The sequence below is a fragment of the Cyprinus carpio genome, chromosome B20 (assembly GCF_018340385.1).
Source record: "Cyprinus carpio isolate SPL01 chromosome B20, ASM1834038v1, whole genome shotgun sequence".
In the NCBI taxonomy this organism is placed as follows: domain Eukaryota; kingdom Metazoa; phylum Chordata; class Actinopteri; order Cypriniformes; family Cyprinidae; genus Cyprinus; species Cyprinus carpio.
In genome coordinates, this window is record NC_056616.1 from 22,221,354 (window position 1) to 22,241,298 (window position 19,945).

Here is a 19,945-nt window from a genome sequence, read left to right on the forward strand (position 1 = left end):
ATTCAATTTGTTTACATTGATCATAAAAATAATACTTTTTTTGCTAAATACTTAAAATTATATACTGTATATGTGTTTGTGCGTTTTGTATGTAAATTATACAATATATAATATCAAATAATAATGTATATAAATATGTTTTTATTTGATAAAATTAATGAAAATAAAATGTATAAATAAATTTGTAAAATTACAATGATCAAGGAATGTTAATCTCATAAAAAAAAACTTCTATGTTGTATAAAATATAAATGTAGATAAAATTTATAAATGCATGTTTAAAATTACAATGATTGAGGAACACTAAATAAATTAGCAAATATATATCATATAAAATAAAAAATGATTTAAATATTTTTATATTATGTAAAATATAAATGTAAATAAATTCAATGTTACAGTGGTAAATTGTTTTAAATGATTCTCTAATGCAATTTACCAATGTAAAATTATATTTAATTTACTTTATATTTTACATATAAAAATATTTTTTATCTCATATTATATATTATGAATATATATACTATATATATATATATATATATATATATATATATATATATATATATTTAAGAATTTTGTAACTTCTAAAACATTGTAATTTTATTATTGTAATTTTTTTTATTTCCAATGTATATACTATCATATTAAGATACTGTGGTATTTACCAGGTACCTCAGAGATGGTCTGATCATGCTGGTTTCATTGTGCTGAAGTGTTTCTATGTCTGAAACGTCATGCCGGATCATTTGTTTTTGCAAGAGATCTGCTCTGTGAAGGCATGTGTGTAGATGTTCATCTCACCTGGCTCTGTGCAGTTCTTCTCCTTCGACACATTATCAGCTGTGGAGGACATCAGCCGTCGACCCCAGTGATCATGTGATTCCATATCAGACTCCTCCACAATCATACCATGACCTGCAAAAACAAATCATCACACAATAAAAAAGAGAGTCATGCAGGGTTTGGAACGCCATGATGGTGTGTAAATGATGACAGAATTATCATTTGTGGGTAAGCTACCCCTTTAAATAGCTCATTTTAGGCTATATTTCTCAAAGATAAGTTATTATAAACTTTACAATTATTCAAAAGCACAATGAATTTTATCTTATATCTTGGGGTTGCACAGTAACAATAAGAAACAATATGTATGATTATGATATTGATTTCTAGTTTAGGAACTACTGCAATATTTTGGGAATTCCTTGGGGATATTTTGATTTGGTAATAAATATTGTAAATTAAAATGAATATTTTTATATGTATTAAAATTAAATATTATTCATGTTAATTTGAATATTAACCATACATATTGTTGAATTATATTATTGCAAATATTTTTTTCAATCAATATCCTAAATTAATACTTGTACATGCATTAAATATTATTCATATTATTTTAAATATTAAATAAATACAGTACATTTATACATAAATATAAATATTAATAATCTAAATTATTGCCACTAAAATATTAAATTAATATACATTTACATATAACATTTAAAATGGTTTATATTATACATGGCCTTCACTTTACATTAAATATTAACCATATTAAATACAAATATTGCTAAATTAAAATATTGCAACTAAATTATTAAATTAATAGCTTAAGCACGTGTACATATATTAACATTAAATATAATTAATAGTATTTTAAATAGAAATTATATTATTAATGCATTAATACATTGTATTGAATAAAATTATTGCATTAATGTCTTAAAATTAATACTTGTTTTAACATTAAATATGGAGCTAATATAAATCATAAAAATAAACAGCAAATATGAATAAATATTAATCATAAATATTAATAAATTAATTAAAGGTAGAATAAATTATTAAATTAAATGGTTAAAATTAATAAAGTTAAATTGATATATTTTACATGTATTATTACCATTAAATATTTGTCATATTTAAATATTAACCATAAATAAATATAAACATTAAATATTGTTTCTATTACCATCAGCATACAATTAAACACTAATTAATTCAGCACTCAAACTACTTCATCCACTATACAAGCCTAGAGCAGTTGAATCTCATTAGCATCAAAAAAAATAAAAGACTTGATTCTTTAATGTGCTCAGCTTTAACAAAAAAGAATCTTTTTGTTTTCTGAAGGCCAGCAGCATTTGCTCCACAGCAGGTATTTGCTTCAATCACTGCAAACGGCCCAACTCTGACCAGACTCTCAAAGAGCACCTGAGCAGACGCTTCTCAAAGAGCTTCACAACAAACACGTATACATAAAAGAACAAGTGTTTGGGAAATTAGATTGAGCTCAAATTGAAAATACTTTTTAGTCAAGCCTTAGTCTCTAATTAAGAAAAACTGGGGAAAAGAATATAATAACATATAAAATGTGTAAAAACAGAGAGAGAGGAGAGTGACAGTATTGCATTTCTTTCCTCCTGGAGCTACAGAAGAAGTGGAGGAAAACTGGAGGGAAAGAGAGGGTTTAATATATTCCCTCCATCTTTAATCCTTCTTTCCTCATCCATTATGAGTCTGACACAAACACATGCTTTTAAGTTACTGTCATGAGCAGACGTTTCTGACTGAGAGATAACAGATTTACTATTGTCCGCACACTATCAGTCCAGAATAATCTTTTAAGCTCCTTGTTTTTACTGTCATTAATGTATTTGTGTTCAATTACGTTTGAGTTTGAGCTCAAATCGAGCCGCTTATTTTGGTACATTTAGAAGATCCGACTTTTGACTTGGTAGATGATAGACATGCAGAAAAAAAACCCACAGACTTGCCTTACTTGCGTATCTACAGACTTGAGAGATTCGAGGGGTTCTGCATGCACATCCGGACAATTTCTATGAATTTTTAACCAGATTTGGAAGGCTGCTATAAAAGACTGATGATGCAAGATGAATAAATCTTGCATGAAATCTGAACACTTGTGCATCTGTGAACAAATAACACGAGTAAAACCAGCCCAGAACATGCTGTGTGATGCAGTGTTACTTTAAAAATGATATTATCAGTAAGTCATGGCAACATATGTTTTTACATTAGTTTAACTCATCAAAATAAGTTGAACAACTCTTTGTCATATGAATTTTTAACTTGTTTTTTTAAGTCAATTTCAAGTCTTTTAAGTTGAAATGACTTGTACAACCAAGCTGATTATACACTCTAAAAGATGCTGGGTTATTTTTTTTTTAACCCAAATGCTGGGTTCAACTTGATTCCATTTTGAATTTTAATTTTTTTACCTAGATGCTGGGTAGTTTTTCTGTAATTAAGCTGCTGGGTCATTTTTAACACTGGGTTATTTTTTTCTGTCCAGCCGCTGGGTTGAGCCTGTCTCCTACGAATCAACGCAACTGCTGAGTTACATTCAGAGCACAGGCTTTTTGAGTCTACTATACAGAAGAGCGGTTCTCAGCACCACCGACACCGATTTGGTGCACTCTAAAGCAAAATAAAGGTTTGTATATGTTTTATTTCATGTATAAAGTCTTTACTATGCTGTAAATTGTTTTATTTTACGCGATGCAACATAAGGATGAGATGTCAGTCAGCTGCGTCAGCAGCAGTCACTTCGCATGATAGAAACGCCTTTTGCCTTGAAGAACATAAATTGATTTTATTCATTATACTACTGAGATTAATTTAATTTGATGATAAAATATGTTCTCTAATGTCAGTACTGTTTGTTTATGGGCAGGTTTTGGAGTCAGTCACGGCATCTTTCTGCTAACCTTACAATTAAAACACAAGGTTCTCAGTTCCTCCGCGATCAGCAGCCCTTCACCAGCTCAGATTTCAGCGACACACCGGCATGAATTAGCAATATTTCGGTAAAGAGTGATTACGGAGAATGGTTGAATACACTTAAATTAAAATGGTTTTTTAAATGTTAAATTTTTTATGTCTGAAATGCTTGTCAAACAAGTTTAAAGGTGTCATATGATCATCGTTCTGAAAAAGCGAGGCCTGCTCTGATTGGCCAGCTATCCACAGTGCATTGTGATTGGCTGAATGCCTCAATTGTGTGACAGAAATGTTAACATACTGTGATGCCGTTTCCCAGTCCAGCTGCTCTGCTCGTGCACATCCCATCATCGGTTCTCATTCAGCAGTTCAGTCAATGTACTTTTAGGAGTAACTGAATAACTCGGGATACTGGTTTATTTCACGTCAGAGGGAGTGTAAGGCACAGTTATAAACCGAATAACTTCAGTTATTTGTGGATAAGTGCGTAGTGGAGACGCGAACCATTTTAAACGATTCAGTTCGATTTGGTGAACTGGTTCGACTGTTTCACTAAGAAGATCCGGTTAAATAGAAAGATTCGTTCATGATCAGGACATCACTAGACGAGAAAAAACCAATAAAACCCATTACAAACGAGGCATTTATTGCATCCAGTGGGGACATAATTACTGATTATAATGACTTATACTGTAACTTTTACGTGTTGTGTTGCGTATCGTGCTGTGTAAACATAAAACCATGTCTGCATTTGTGATCTTAACAACAAGCCTACTCTACTGCTCAAAACTCGCGTTTGAATCATCATTGGCAAATTATTTAAATGTAAAAAACGTACTTGCATGCTGTAAGTCAGAAGCACCAGACTGTCCTTGCAAAGTTTGAACTGCCCCACTTTATAGAAACAGTCTTTGTTCCACAGACGCATTGCAGGCTACTGGTTCAGGAAACAGTCCTCATCCTCCATAAAATGTGCAGCACACGTCAGAATATTTGGGTTGAACTGTTCTGGAACAGTGCTGTAAATACAACTTAACCACTGATTTCTAGTCGTGTCCTCTTTTGGAAGACCAAACAAAGCAGTTTCGCTTTTATTATCATTTTAAATTAGTTTTTATTTTTATGTTTTCTGTTTTTATTTTTATTTTAGTTAGTAGAGTCTTAGTAAATTTTGTTTTTGTCATTTTTTTAAAATATGTTTTTAAATATGTATTTTTTTTTTTTTTTACTTTTTTATTTTGTTTATTTTATTATTTATTTTTATTTTGGATTTTTTTGTGTAATGTTTTCAACTAGCTGAAATGAAAAGTTTTGTATATTTCATTTTATTTCAGGACACATATATATACCCTGCCATAAACAAATTTAAACCAGTAAATGCTTGCTGTTTCCTCTTTGTTCTAAAAAAATACAACATGGACATAAACTACCTAATGAAAATGAGTATTAAAGTAATAAAAGATATTAGGCTTTATAAAATAAAGCTACTATAACCGTTGAAGTCATAGGGGAAATATTCTATATTCTACTCTATTCTGTGTGTGCATGTATAATGCATGACATGACGCTTAAACCCATAAAGCATCATGAGTTTTTATCAGTACAGTGATATATCGCGATCTGAGCTCAATGTTTCATTATACCAGAGGAATGTGACTTTCATTTGCCCCAGAGGAATCAGACAGCACACTTCACACACATGCCTGACCATAAAAGACAAATCACCAGAGAATAGTGCATTAAAGTCTGACCATGTGTGCATAACGGACCAAACATACCGTATCCATCTTATACTGCGGCATATGAGACAGAGCATCACCACCAACACACACACACACACACAGACACACACAAACACACACACACAACCTCTTGAGCTGACTACCTACACATATGATGTGCACACACATGCAGTCTAGATGGGAAGCTCACTAGGTTTGGAGACACAGCCCTCGTGAAGAGACCTGTATCTATATGTGTCTCAGCGTCTATTATAACTCATAGCACACAAACATCTATACACATCCAAAAATGTGCAGTGCAAACATTTACAATTGTGATTCATTTCATATAAACCACAAACAAGATAATGCCACTAATGAATCTCATAGAATTGATTTTCTGTAGATCATTGACCTCGAAACATACACAAATGTCTGCTTGTCTACACAATGATGCACATCTCTATATTTCATACTTGTATTTAAGGACAGCAGTCCATTTCATATTCTTCATAATGTGTGTTTAATGTCATGCCAAAAACATAACTATGTATGTGTGCAAGACTGCAAATGAAATTTCTAATACTCTTAAGATAACTATAGAATTGCAATAACAGTTCAATTTAAAATGAATATTAAAAAGTGTATTTAAGAATCCAAGGGTAGAAATTCAGTAGGAAATACTGAAAAATATATATGTAAGAGGGACAAATAAAATGAAAAAAAAAAGATTATGTCTATAGAGTACCATTCTTAAAATAAATATAGAATTGCATTGACAGTTTAATTTTAAAGAGAATTTAAAAATTACATTACTGGCTCCAATTTAGGATAGAATTTCCATTTTCAATGCTTGATTTTTGTTTATTTTTTGACACAGAACACTTCTAATATACTATCATTCCCATTTATGAATCTCACTGAACTGACGAGGGTAAATCATTGATCTGTATCCATACAGATGCTTATCATTTCCGTTTGCCTTATTGCATGAACTATTGGACAGCTGTCCATTTCTGATTGTTTTTAACGTCTATGTCAGCTGCAAAGTCAAATTCCCTCCTCCTCCTCCTCTACCTGCCCATCGTGCTAGTGATCGCTCTGTGTCTGGGACATCTGAGGGCTTCGACTGACAGCCAGAAGCGGACTCACCTGTCCTGGTCAGGATGCTCGACATGCCCCATGCCACGAGCAGAACGCTGCAGACCAAACACACCTGCGCCAGCAGCATCTCCCGCCTCTTGCGCACTTTGAACATCTTGGCGATGATGGATTTCTTGGAGACCGTCGTCATGGTGTGGTCCTGATGCTGATGCTGCTCCTGACCCGCGGTGGTCATCGTCGCGGCTTCAATGAGCGCCGAAACGCGCGATGCGCAACCGGAGAGAGAGAGAGAGAGAGCACGATCAGAGGTCTGGATCCAGATACAGCAAGCGCAGAATCCCAGCCTTCACCGTCCCAGATCCCTGCTCGCATCAGATTTCTTCCCGCCGCATTGCAACAACGCTGGAAACGTTATATTCCCGCATGCACGCATCCTGCGGCGCCGCGTGCGTGTGCGTCTGCCGTGAAGCGCGCGCGTGTGAATAACATCGGTCTCAGGTGATGTCCTTCGATCCCTCTGCATGCAAAAGCGATCCCGCTCTTCCCATCTGGAACGTCGGGAACTTTGCGCTCCTCTGATGTCCACCGGAGACACGTGACGTTCCCCGATCCGGTGCTTTCACGGCGATCAGGCTGAAGCGACGGGTCACCCGCACCTAAAGCGTCTCATATGAGCGTTGCCATGTTATTATGTGCATGCACACTTTCACTAATGCTGATATTCCAAATCTGGAAACCTGCATGAATATGCATATAGTAAATTATTACTATACAACTCTGATAAGAAACTTTAAAATAGCTTATGTTACTAATTCTGAGATGTTCATTTTGAACATGTGTTTAGTATTTCTACAAGTACAGTACAATTTACAATTTACAATTTAATAGTTTTGAATGTAAAATAAATCCTGAAAATATACAGTTGTAAATTTCTGTATGAAAATGTACAAATAACACACCGTTCAAAAGTTTGGTTCTTTTATTATTTAGATTATTTATTTAGAAACGTGATTTTTCATTCAGCAAGCACACATTAAATTATTTAAAAGTGACATTAAAGATATTAATAATGTTACAAAAGTTTCTATTTCTAATAAAATGCTGTTCTTGTCAACTCTCTGTTCATCAAAATAATCTTGAAAAACAAAATGTATCACGGTTTCCAAAAAATATGAAGCAGCACAACTGTTTTAACACCGATAATGATTAGAAATGTTTAATGAGCAGCAAATCGGCATATTAGAATGATTTCTGAAGGATCATGTGACACTGAAGACTGGAGTAATGATGCTGAAAATTCAGCTTTGCATCAAAGGAATAAATTACATTTTAAAATATATTTAAATAGTATGCACCTATTTTAAATTGTAATAATATTTCACAATATTACTGTTTTTACTGTATTTTTGATGCAATAAATGCCTTGTTGAGCAAAAGAGACTTAAAAAAAAAACATTTTAAAAATCTTCCCAAAACTTCTGAATGCTAGTGAAGCTCATACACCTTAAAGGAATATCTTTGGTTAAATACACACAAAGTGTCAAATTAAAGGGATAGTTCACCCAAAAATGAAAATGTGATGTTTATCTGCTTACCCCCAGGGCATCCAAGATGTAGGTGACTTTGTTTCTTCAGTAGAACACAAATGGAGATGTTTAACTCAAACCGTTGGAGTCTGTCAGTCCTGTAATGTAAGTGGATGGGAATCACGGCTTTGAGAGTCATAAAACATACACAAACAAAACCAAATTAAACCCTGCGGCTCGTGACAATACATTAGACATTACATAAAGACACAAAACTATCGGTCTGTGCAAGAAACTGAACAGTATTTATATCGTGTTTTACCTCTGATTTTCACCGCAATGTCTGAACTGTCCTGAGCGCGTTCGTGTCTTCTTCTTCAGCTGGTGAGTGAGGCATCTTCTTTATGTTGAATCGCAGACTTATAAGTGCATTACCACTAGGGTTGGGTATCGAAAACTGCAAATTTGCAAGAACCGGGTATTCGATAAGAATCGTGCATTTTGATTCTGCTTAATGATTCCTGCATTCACATTTTAATGTGATTTAAAATGATTTAATTGCAGGAATGGAAAGAACTTGCGCCCTGTTTGCGTGCAGCGTACATGAAGCACAAACGCGTGCACAGAGAACAGCGGTCGGCGGTCGCGGTGCGGGTTCCCGGTTTGTGTCCGTTCTCGGACCATTCCGTGTATTTCCACTGTAGAAAAGGTTGTTCCGGGCCAAAACTGACTTCTTTCATATTTATCGACCAGTATGCAGAAAACTACATCAGTATATCATCATAAACACAGGCGTTTTTGTCTTAAGTGAATGTAAACAGATGAGAAATAAAACACATGTACAGTTTTTTTTGATCTGCTTGCGTTCAGTGTTAAAGAGACAGCAGCCTATAAACGCACTGCCTGTCATTAATGTTAATCAAAGAACAAAAGAAAAGCATTTACTGATCTTGACTGAATATATTTAATAACTTTAATTAATCTATATTTTATTTATGAAAAGAAAATTATACAGTGTTTTTAAAATTTTAATTACAGTTTCTGTACCTGAAATTTGGTTCAGTTGTATTTATTTATGCTATTAATTTATTTGTTTGTTCCTATTTTATTACTGATTGTTTACTTGTCTTTAACACTTTAATATTTTAAATTTATATTAATCTAGTTGTTTTTGCTGTGGTTTTTTTTTTTTAAAAGCATAGGCAAAATTCCTCTTGCAGTGTTCTGTAGGCTTCTCATGTTATTCAGCTGCAACAGAATGCTTTGTAAAAAGACACAGAATAAACGTTTTGACTTCTAAAATGTTTTTTATATTGGATTTTTTATCTTATTGGAATTGAAACTAGGAATCGATAAGAATCAAAATCGATAAGCAGAATCGGAATCGATAAAATTCAAACAATACCCAACCCTAATTACCACCACCTATATCTCAAATGGACCATTGACACTCTATCTCCAATCTCAATTAGGAGTGTCAATTCTCCAGTAATGCACTTATAAGTTTTCAGTCTGCCATAAAGCAAGAAGAAGAAGAAGACGCCTCACTCGCCGGCTGAAGAAGAAGACACGAACGCGCTCAGGACAGTTCAGACATTGCGGTGAAAATCAGAGTTAAAAAAGCAATATAAATACTGTTCAGTTTCTTGCACAGACCGATAGTTTTGTGTCTTTACACATCAATGTATCGTAACGAGCCGCAGGGTTTAAATTGGTTTTGTTTGTGTATGTTTTATGACTCTCAAAGCTGTTATTCCCATCCACTTACATTATAGGACTGACAGACTGCAACGGTTTCAGTTAAAAATCTCTGTTTGTGTTCTACTGAAGAAACAAAGTCACCGACATCTTGAATGCCCTGGGGGTAAGCAGATAAACATCAAATTTTCATTTTTGGGTAAACTATCCCTTTAAGGATGTGAATGTGTCACCAGAAGGTCAGATATGAAAGTGTGTGTGTGTGTGTGTGTGTGTGTGTGTGTGTGTGTGTGTGTGTGTGTGTGTGTGTGTGTGTGTGTGTGTGTGTGTGTGTGTGTGTGTGTGTGTGTGTGTGTGTGTTGTGTTGTGTTGTGTTCACATCTACCTTTATTTCAGTTACATAATGACCTTGAAGGTCAAACGGTGGCTTCAGACATGCATGGTGCTTCATCTAGACATATACAATCTGCACTGCTACACTAAGTGTCATGCTTCATACTGTCACCTAATATCTCATCTATAATCTATTTATGAGCATTTAAATAAAACAGCATTGTCATTTTGTGCAACACACTTTACTTAGATGTCCGAATTGCTAAATCAATCTAAGTCCAAATAAAAAATAACTGTATTTTTTAACACACACACACACACACTTATACACATGTATATCTCGGTGTCCTTGTCCCAGGTCTGCTGTCCTTTGCTGTTCAGCAGACAGAATCCACTCCAATTAACCAGCTTTATTAATGCCAGTGTTTGCCTTAATTAGCCCTACTCATTGTTGAACTATAATTGCTCACCATGTTCAATTAAATGCTGGTCAAGTTCATGATAATGGAAACTTTTCATTCTCCCTGGCAATACAATTATAAAGTATATACACACAGAGGAACATGAGATGTGACCTCCAGAGAATGAGGACGTTCACAGCCTCACCGTCTCACCGTCATGATGATATACTAGACTAGAAAAACCCCTGGACACATCAGTATCATTCTGCTCAAGATCACACAGGTGTCCTACAGCAGAGATTCACATTCACTATCATCCACTAACAAATACTCTGCATGTTCAGCATACATTATAAATGCCTTTAATGTCACATTTGATCATTTGAATGGGGGCAGCTGTGGCCTAATGGTTAGAGATCTGGACTTGTAACCAGAAGGTTGCAGGTTCGAGTCTCGGTGCTGGCAGGAGTTGTAGGTGGGAGGGAGTGAATGAACAGCGCTCTCTTCCACCCTCAATACCCATGGCTGAAGTGCCCTTGAGCAAGGCACTGAACCCCCAGTTGCTCCCCGGGCGCTGGATATAGCTGCCCACTGCTCCGGGTGTGTGTTCACTTCTCACTGCTGTGTGTGTGCACTTGGATGGGTTAAATGCAGAGCACCAATTTCGAGTATGGGTTACCATACTTGACAAATGTCACGACTTTCACTTTCACTTCTTTCACTTTCCTTGCTAAGTAAAAGTCTATCAAATTTCTTACCAACCTCAAACTTTTAAACAGTGGTAACAATATTTCACAATATGGTTTTTACTTTATTTTTAATCAAATAACTCTTTGCTGAGCAGTAGAGACTTCTCTCGAAAACTACTTTAAAAAAAATCTTACCTTACGCAACTTTTGACCAGCAGTGTGTATTATCTTTTTGTCATCCCAGTGCTTTTTGATGCATCTAAATCCATCTGCAAAAGCAAAAAAATTTTAAGACTTTAAAAGTAGGTACAATATGCCCTTTGTTCACAAGCTCATACATTTGATTAGTTTGTTTGCAGGGGTCAAAATTTGTGTGCCCTCACCATATGGAAATATTATGCAAATGATGTGAGGGAGTGAAACCTCATGAGTAAAATTAAAAACAAACTCTGAAATAAAGAATAAAAAAAATCTGTTGTTACTTGCTATTATTGCGGAAACATACAAAACTTTAACATTAGCATTAAATTACTGTTAATCTACAAAATTTTAGAAAGACTGCACCTTTACTTCAGGAAGAACCTTTAACATCCATGAAACCTTTCCATTGATCACAAGATTTCTTATTGTGTTATTTCATATTATTACACATTGAGAAAACAATGGTTCTTTTAAAGGTGTATGTATTTTTCCATAAAAATATGATATGTTTGCAAATATTTAAGAAACATGCTTGGTTCACATACTCATTTCTACGAAAAACAATTCTACAGCCCGTTATTTTATTTTATTTTATTTATTTTAACTAACATTTTGGAAGTAACATCTGAAATTAGAAAACTCCTGTGTGTTTTTGTTTTTGTGACTCCGCCCACTGCCAATTTAACCAATAGTATTTTGACAGCCCGGGTTGCCAGTTGGCAGAAAACACAGCGTATTGCAGCCACTGAAGCCAGCAAACAAACTGGGTCAGAGTTTGCAGATTCTACCCGACATAAAAAGTTTTAGTATCCATCTAAAAAAGCTCTATGACTAGAGAAGCAAAGCTCTCCAATATTTTGAATTTGGACTGCAATACACATTTCAACCACTAGTTGTCTATATTACATACTGCACGTTTGTTCACTGAAAGGTTGAGGAACCAAAAATGGTTCTTCTATTTTTTCTAACCTTTAAGAAACTTTAAGGGTCTACAACATTAACCTAAAGCAGTGACAACAGAGATATTTTACTTTGGCTAAATTTGACCAAGTTGACATTAAAATGGAAGTAAATAGCAACAATATTGATTTATTATTGAGTTGGAGTTGTTTGTTTTGCACTTCGTTTTCTTACTCTGTGTCTTCGCTTGTCTGTGTCTCAGGAGATTATGAGGTGTCCATGGCTCTGTCACGGGACCATTACACTTCTGTGATCTTGTGCCACAAACGTCCAGCAGTGGATAAATCCATTTAGACGACGTCTGGCAGACCTGCATGAGAGCGCCAGTCAACTAAGAGTCAAGGTCATCTGGATAATGAAAAAAAACATATTAAATCATATTGAAGTCATATTTTGTATGCAAAAGTTATTATTTTTCCTGCAATTTTTATTAGAATTATGACACACTGTGATTGCATTGTGCCATTATTTTCATGACAATTAACTCACATGACACATGAAATAATAGTTAGAAAAATCCACCATGTATTCAAATATTTTGCAATCTACCTTTGATAAAACTGAGCTAGATGTTAAGTTTGGTGACCACTGATGACTAGTAGGAAGCATTTGAGCATTTGTTGTTTATGATCAGCATGCATTACAGTGACTGTAACATATGTATTTTATGTATGGAAAAGACATATTTAGAATTTTGATATTTATTGTGCTACTTAGGGCTATTTTTGACTGGCATGGTTTTGTGACGCAGACCTGGCAACCTGTATGGATGCTTTCCATTTAGAATTGTAGTGTACGTTTTCCTACTGAACTAAATGATTTTTATTTCTAGAAAAAATAAAAACGACAATTGGGCGGTGCTGTGGTGGGTGAGTTTGTAAAATTAAAATTATACTAAAAGGCCTTTTGCTTGCTAAAAAAGTATGAGCTGTCAATCAGAGGACAGAAGGCATAGAGTTTATTGTATGCAACAGTTTTTCAGTAGTTTTGATTATTTTCTGGCCTTAGAAATTTGCATAAAAAATATGATACAGGCTTTTCACATGCCTGTAATGCACCTAAATGTTTTTACTGTAAAGCAATATTTGTCAAGTCAAGTCACCTTTATTTATATAGCGCGTTAAACAAAAAGATTGCGTCAAAGCAACTGAACAACATTAATTAGGAAAACAGTGTGTCAATAATGCAAAATGACAGTTAACGGCAGTAATTGTAACAATTTTAGCTTGGAAAATAGTCTATTTCTCTATTGCAATGAGATGCACACATGTTTTTGATGTCACAGACAGTGCAAACACATGCAGGACTTCCTGTCCCACCGGTGCACTCCAAATTTAATGCATCCATAAGCTCTTGCATCACTGGCAGTAAGATAAAATATTCATCATAATCACGAGGCACAGTCACGGCGGTGTGCTGGGGTTTGTTTGGACGGCACACGCGCATACAAACATGTTCACAGAATAAACCGTGTCAGCCTGTGCCAGATTCATTACACGCTAAACCTCTCCCCTCCAACACTAATGATTACAAACCTGCGGGCCAGTAAACATTGACCTTTAGCACTGCACTCTCAGTCGCCTCTGCTCACCATCACGTTCAGCTGAGGAAGAAGAGGACCAGGATGAAAATTAGACTGTTTATGTAATGCAGACTCTCTAAATGTGTATTTCGAGGATCGGTTTATTGCAGCTGCCTATTCAATTTAAAGAAAATCCTGCCTTCACTGCAAACAAGTTACAATTTATTAACTACTAGGGTTCACTGTAAGAAATAATTACAGAAATTGTACTAGCAGCTCATTACCAGGACATTATCAATTAGTTATACGGATATTTCCGTTAACTCTAAAATACAGCACAATGCAGTGTAAAATTCAAAATTCTAAAAAAAAAAAAAAAAATTAAATTAAAAATTTTGCAGATAATACACCTGGAAATTCATTCAAATAATATAAAAACAGTACGTGGTGCCCTGTTTTTAATTGTTTGTTAATTATTTGTTATTATAGTTAACTAAAACAAAAAAAAATCTTGAAAATATAGAACAAAAAACTGAAGAAATTAAATATATATATATATATATATATATATATATATATATATATATATATATATATATATATATATATATATATATATATATATATATATTTCTCAATTTCAATTCATTTAACTGGATGTACTCAAATAACTAAAACTGAAATAAAATCTATATATAGATATTTAAAACAAAACAATAATCAAAAATAACAAAAACCAACCACAAAATTACTAAAACTAAACTACTTTAACTAAAATTAAAATGACACAAAATAACAAAACATAACATACAAAAATAAAAACTAATTTAAAATAGCTACAAAAAAAAATCTATAATAGTATCTCAATGATGCTAAAATAACACTACATGTTAACCACAGTTAACACTAACTAACAATAAAAATAACTTCTAAAGCATTTATTTATCTTTGTTTGGTTCCTAATACACTATTAAAATAAAAGCATTGTAGATTGTATTAATATTATTGAATGGACCTGAGCTAACATGATTGAATGAATAGTTCTTATTAACGCTTAAAAAAGAATAATAAGTGTTGCTCATTGTTAGTTAATGCATTAACTAAAGTTTAATTATGGTAAATTAATGATACTGCTCATTTTTTAATTTATTAATTATGATGTCTTTCTGTATATGACTTTCTTTCTTCTGTGAATTAAACGTTTTGAAGAACATCCATTCCACTGTTCCCAATATACAGTATGGTCTGTCAAGCTACAAAATGACAAAAAGCAACATTAAAGCATAATAAATGTCTTTTATATACATAAATGCACTCATTTCATTAAATATGAGTAGTTTGAAATTAAAAACTCAACATTTGTGGATGTTTTATATTGTATACTATATTGTTTGCCCAATGTAGAATGCTTTAATTCAATTACTCGCCATCTAGAATTAGCTGTGTGTAGAAGGAACGCTGTGGTTTAAGAGGGTAACCTTTACTCAGACAAAGACAAACCACAAAGGTTATTACACAGAGAAAGGGCCCATTTAATTTGCAGTGACGGCATCATCATGATAAAGACAGTAACAAACGACTTGTTTGTGTCTCTACTGCCGTTCAGTGCAGAAGAACTCAAAGTAAATTCACCTTGAGGACAATTGCAAAACCCATTGTATCTTTTACATTATGGGAGCGCATAGTCATTAAAACCAGTTTAATACTCTCTAACCAGCTGAACATTTTGTTGTTTATCATCTTCAGGAACTTTAATTGTTATATTTTTTGTGGTACGTGTACAAATATGAATGGAAATACTTTGGTTTTAACAATATTCAGGAATCATGGGGAGCTGTTTTCATTCTCTTGCATTTTACATTATTGCTACAGTTTTTTTTATAGAATATTATCTAATATCTGCACTGCCACATCTCTGTTGCAAAAAAATGACAGGGTCACCTTACCCACAATGCACTCTGTTCTTATGTTGTATAATACTGATAGAGCAGGGCATAATTCGTTCTTCTTCCAGCAGACACTGAAAACTATTTCTGTACTTTCCTGCATATCATAAACTCCATCACCTCTGCAACAAACGTTCAGTCGATCATCTGCAATTCAAGCATATGGTGGATATTATCAGCTGTTATACTGTGCAATGCATATTTAAATAACTATGATTGTAACAGGTTAGTATCTGAAAATATGCATGACGAAATGGACTGAACTGAAAATACATGCCAATGTACTGCAAAAAAAATGCCATGGTGTTTTCCAAAAATGGAAACAACAATGTAAATTTATTATTAAATGGTAATTAAAAAAAAACTATATTTTCTGAAAATTTGTTATTAAATGGCAATGCACTGCAAACAAACAAACAAACTTATTTATTTATGAATTAGTAAAAAAAAAACATTGTATTTTCCAAAAATGGGAATTCGAACAATAGAAAAAATAGGAGCAATTATGCAAATTTGTTAATAAATGGCAATCAAAACATTTTATTTTCCATAATGGGAACAATAATGCAAATTTGCTATTAAATGGTCATTTAAATTTATTGTATTTTTTTTTTTTAATGGGAACAATAATGCAAATTTTGTTATTAAATGGTAACGCACTGGGGAAAAAAAAAACGTTTTTTTTTTTTGTTGTTGTTTTTTTTTAATGGAAACAAAAAATAATGCTAATGTATTATTATTATAAAAATAATGCCACATTTATTATTTCACAGTAAAGTACTGCAATAAATGGTATGGACTTTTCCAAAAATGGGAATAATAATGCAAGTTTGTTATTAAATGGTAATGTACTGCTGAAGAATTATTAAACAGGAAAAAACTGTATCACCATGGACCCACATTCCCACTGATTTGCTGTAAGGAGGAGGAAAATGTTATCAAGCATGATTTCATTCTGCTGACTGTAGTTGAAATCTGGAGCACGGGGTTTGATTAGTGTCTTTACTAGCAGCTAATGCTGCCCACATTCACACATCATTAGTTATAATCTCACCGACCAACACAAACCGTCCAAATGGCAGGCATGCACTCAGAAGACCTTAGCAACTGCATAGCAACCATCCAGAACACAGTTTTTTTTTTTTTTTTTGCAAGCCAAGAATGCAAAACCCTATCTGTCCTCAAAACTACAATATACTCCAGGGTTTTGGTGAGGATTGAAGGTAAATTGACGGAGCTTTGAGTTGGTCCACCATTAAAGATCCCACACACAGTGATGCCATTCGCTGGCTCCAAACTACAGCTTTGATTATCCGTGGGTGAACAACAATCTCACCCACCTGCTGCGAGGAGCACCACGACTGAAGATAAAGAGACGAGTTTGCACAGTTTGGGAAAAATTAATACTGTTGTGGATGCTCTGCTTCTATAAAAGACTCCAAATTCTAGAAAGTAATAACTGTGGGTTTAAATGCTGTCAATCAAAGGTCATCGCTGACAGATCATTTATTTTGAACATTGTGTGTAAACCGCTGTGAATAAGCTCCTCATATACATCATTCATGGGCAGTCATGTCCTAATGGTAAGAGAGTCAGACTTGTAACCCGAAGGTTGTGGGTTTGAGTCTCAGGTCCGGCAGGGATTGTAAGTGGGGCAGTGAATAACCAGCGCTGTCTGAGGTGAGACCCTTGAGCAAGACACTGAACCTCCAACTGCTAGACCCTTGAGGAAGAAATTTGGCTTGCAACTGTTCAATTTGTTTGTGTGTGTGTGGTGTGTGTGTTTGTTCACTACTCACTGCTGTGTGTGTGCACTTGTATGTGTGAAATGCAGAGCACTAATTACAAGTATGGGTCATCATACTTGGCCACACGTCCTTTCTTTAAATCTCACTGATTATGTTTGACAACCTAAATCAAAGAGGGTAGTGTAGGGCAGATGGAGATATCCACAAAAGCTATCACCTAGGGCAGAGGTTTTCAAACCAGTCCTGCAAGCACCCCTAGCACCTCACATTTTGTATGTCTCCCTATATCTGACACCCATTTCAGGTCTTGCATTCACTACTAATGAGCTGATGAGTTGAATCAGGTAGATGAGGGAGACACAGAAAATGTGCAGTGCTGGGGGTGCTCGCAGGACCGGTTTGAAAACCACTGACCTAGGGTCATGTTACTTGAAAAAAACTTTAACTGAAATCAAATGACATAAATAAACATACATTTTTTGTAAACCATGGTGAGGACATGTTCTTTGTGCAGACCAGAGGTCAAAAGGGTTTAGAAGGAATCTTAGTCTGATCTTTGTCTTCTATGTGACAGCGCAGTCTCTATTAATGATTTTCCTCATGTGACGGTCATGATATACTGTGCCTTTGATCATTAATCGTGATTACTTGCCCCAAATTTGACAAACTCCTTCCTGAGTTGGAACTATCAATACATTTTCTTTTGTTTTAATGCTGTGAGCTGCTCAAAGCTGCTAGTCTCTGAGGCTCACTTCAGACTCGTGGCTCCAGGGTATCATGGACAGATTTATGAGATTGTCTTGTTATCCTGGGCTATCCTCTTTGTGGAATTTGGCTCTTTGGGTTGTTCAGCACCAATCTGATCAAATCTTAAATTGTACATACAGCGCTCTGAAGTCCCGATCTAAATAATGATTCATAAACCATCATTTCAGATTGGGACTTCGGAGTGTGTATCAGCATGAATCTTTAAATACGCAAAAAGATTTATGATCCCGCTCCGAAGTCCTGATATGGATCAAAAAATTCGGGAACCCGCTCTGCATTTCCAATGTAAATCTAATGATCTGCGATATGCATTCCGAACTCCCGATCTGAATAATGATTCCCAAGTTTCCGCTCAACAGTTCCGATATAAATCAAATGATTCCCAATATGCAACCCAATTGGAGGACTTCGAAACTGAATCATTTTGCGACGCAATGGTTTAACTGATTTGGACTTTTGAAAAGCTCTGTTTCACCCATCACAAGCGATGTCGAAATTCAGAACTGAGTGGCTCTTTCGATCTTTCTTTTGCTAGTGAATCGAATTTGAGTTTGAAATGACTCGGACTGAATTGGCTTGAATCAGTTTGCCTGTTCCTCCACTTTTCATGTCTTCAGCCATGTTTAATGACACTGTCAGGCTGAGCTCATTAGTTTTATGACATTAATTGAAATATGCCAAAAAAGCATGATGTTTACAAATAAAAATATCCATACCAAAGATAACTGCTTTCCTTACAAAACATTCAACAGAAATCTATGAACATATTCAGGTGAGGAAGCCGATTTACTGCTAACTAGTGAAAACACTGATGAGCTGCACATCAAAATACATGCTAGATGAAAACACTATAACCAAGTTTGTAGCTTAATTCACTAGATTTTAATTTGTTTAGCCTCTGAAATTTAGTTGGTGACAGTTCAAGTAAATCCCATTGTGTTGATACTCACACTGATAAGCATATAAATAAATAGCACACATAAATACTGGTACATTTTTACATTTTGGCAACAATTTTATAATCATGTCTTAAATCATGTTATTCAAGTTGGATGTTTTTTTTATTAAATAGTCTCAGATTTTGGTTGAAAGGAGGAATATACCCTACTAAACAGCTGTTGTGCTGGAAGTTTATGTCTTAAAATGCTGTCTAGGTAGGTTTTAGGTTTAGTTCAGGCAGCGCTTATGTACGGCTAAACTCTGTGCTCCAGGAACGGTGAACGTGATTTCACCAAGTACAACATGTTCCTGGATCAACATTCTTGTTGATCCTAAAACATCACAATCAACCAATCAGAAATGAGGGATAAGCTTTCAAGAAATGTCAGTTTTAGGCTTACAATCAGGGTTAGATGCGTCTACACCCTTGTTATTCACCCATTAATTTTTCCTCTGATTTTAGGAATAAATGATGGGTAGGGTTAGGTTCAGGGGAAGGGATTGGACAGTAATGATGATCCAGGATCAGCAAAAGATGTTGATCCATGCAGGAACATGTCTTACTTGGCAAAATCACGGCGAACCTCCAGGAACACAACTGTCCATTTCTGGCCGGTCTGGTCTTACAGCTCAGCTGTC

General features: G+C 34.6%; 1 protein-coding gene across 1 annotated transcript in view; it reads right to left on the bottom strand.

The window, feature by feature from the left end:
* slc24a4b (solute carrier family 24 member 4b) overlaps positions 1-7,155 on the bottom strand; it is a 33,376-nt gene extending 26,221 nt beyond the window's left edge. The window contains exons 1-2 of the mRNA XM_042746921.1: positions 6,624-7,155; positions 805-918 (exon numbers count right to left, since the gene is read on the bottom strand). Coding sequence (XP_042602855.1) covers positions 805-918; positions 6,624-6,810 — 301 coding nt within the window. The 5' untranslated portion in view covers positions 6,811-7,155. The remainder of the gene's footprint in view (positions 1-804; positions 919-6,623) is intronic.
* Positions 7,156-19,945: the final 12,790 nt, after the last annotated feature.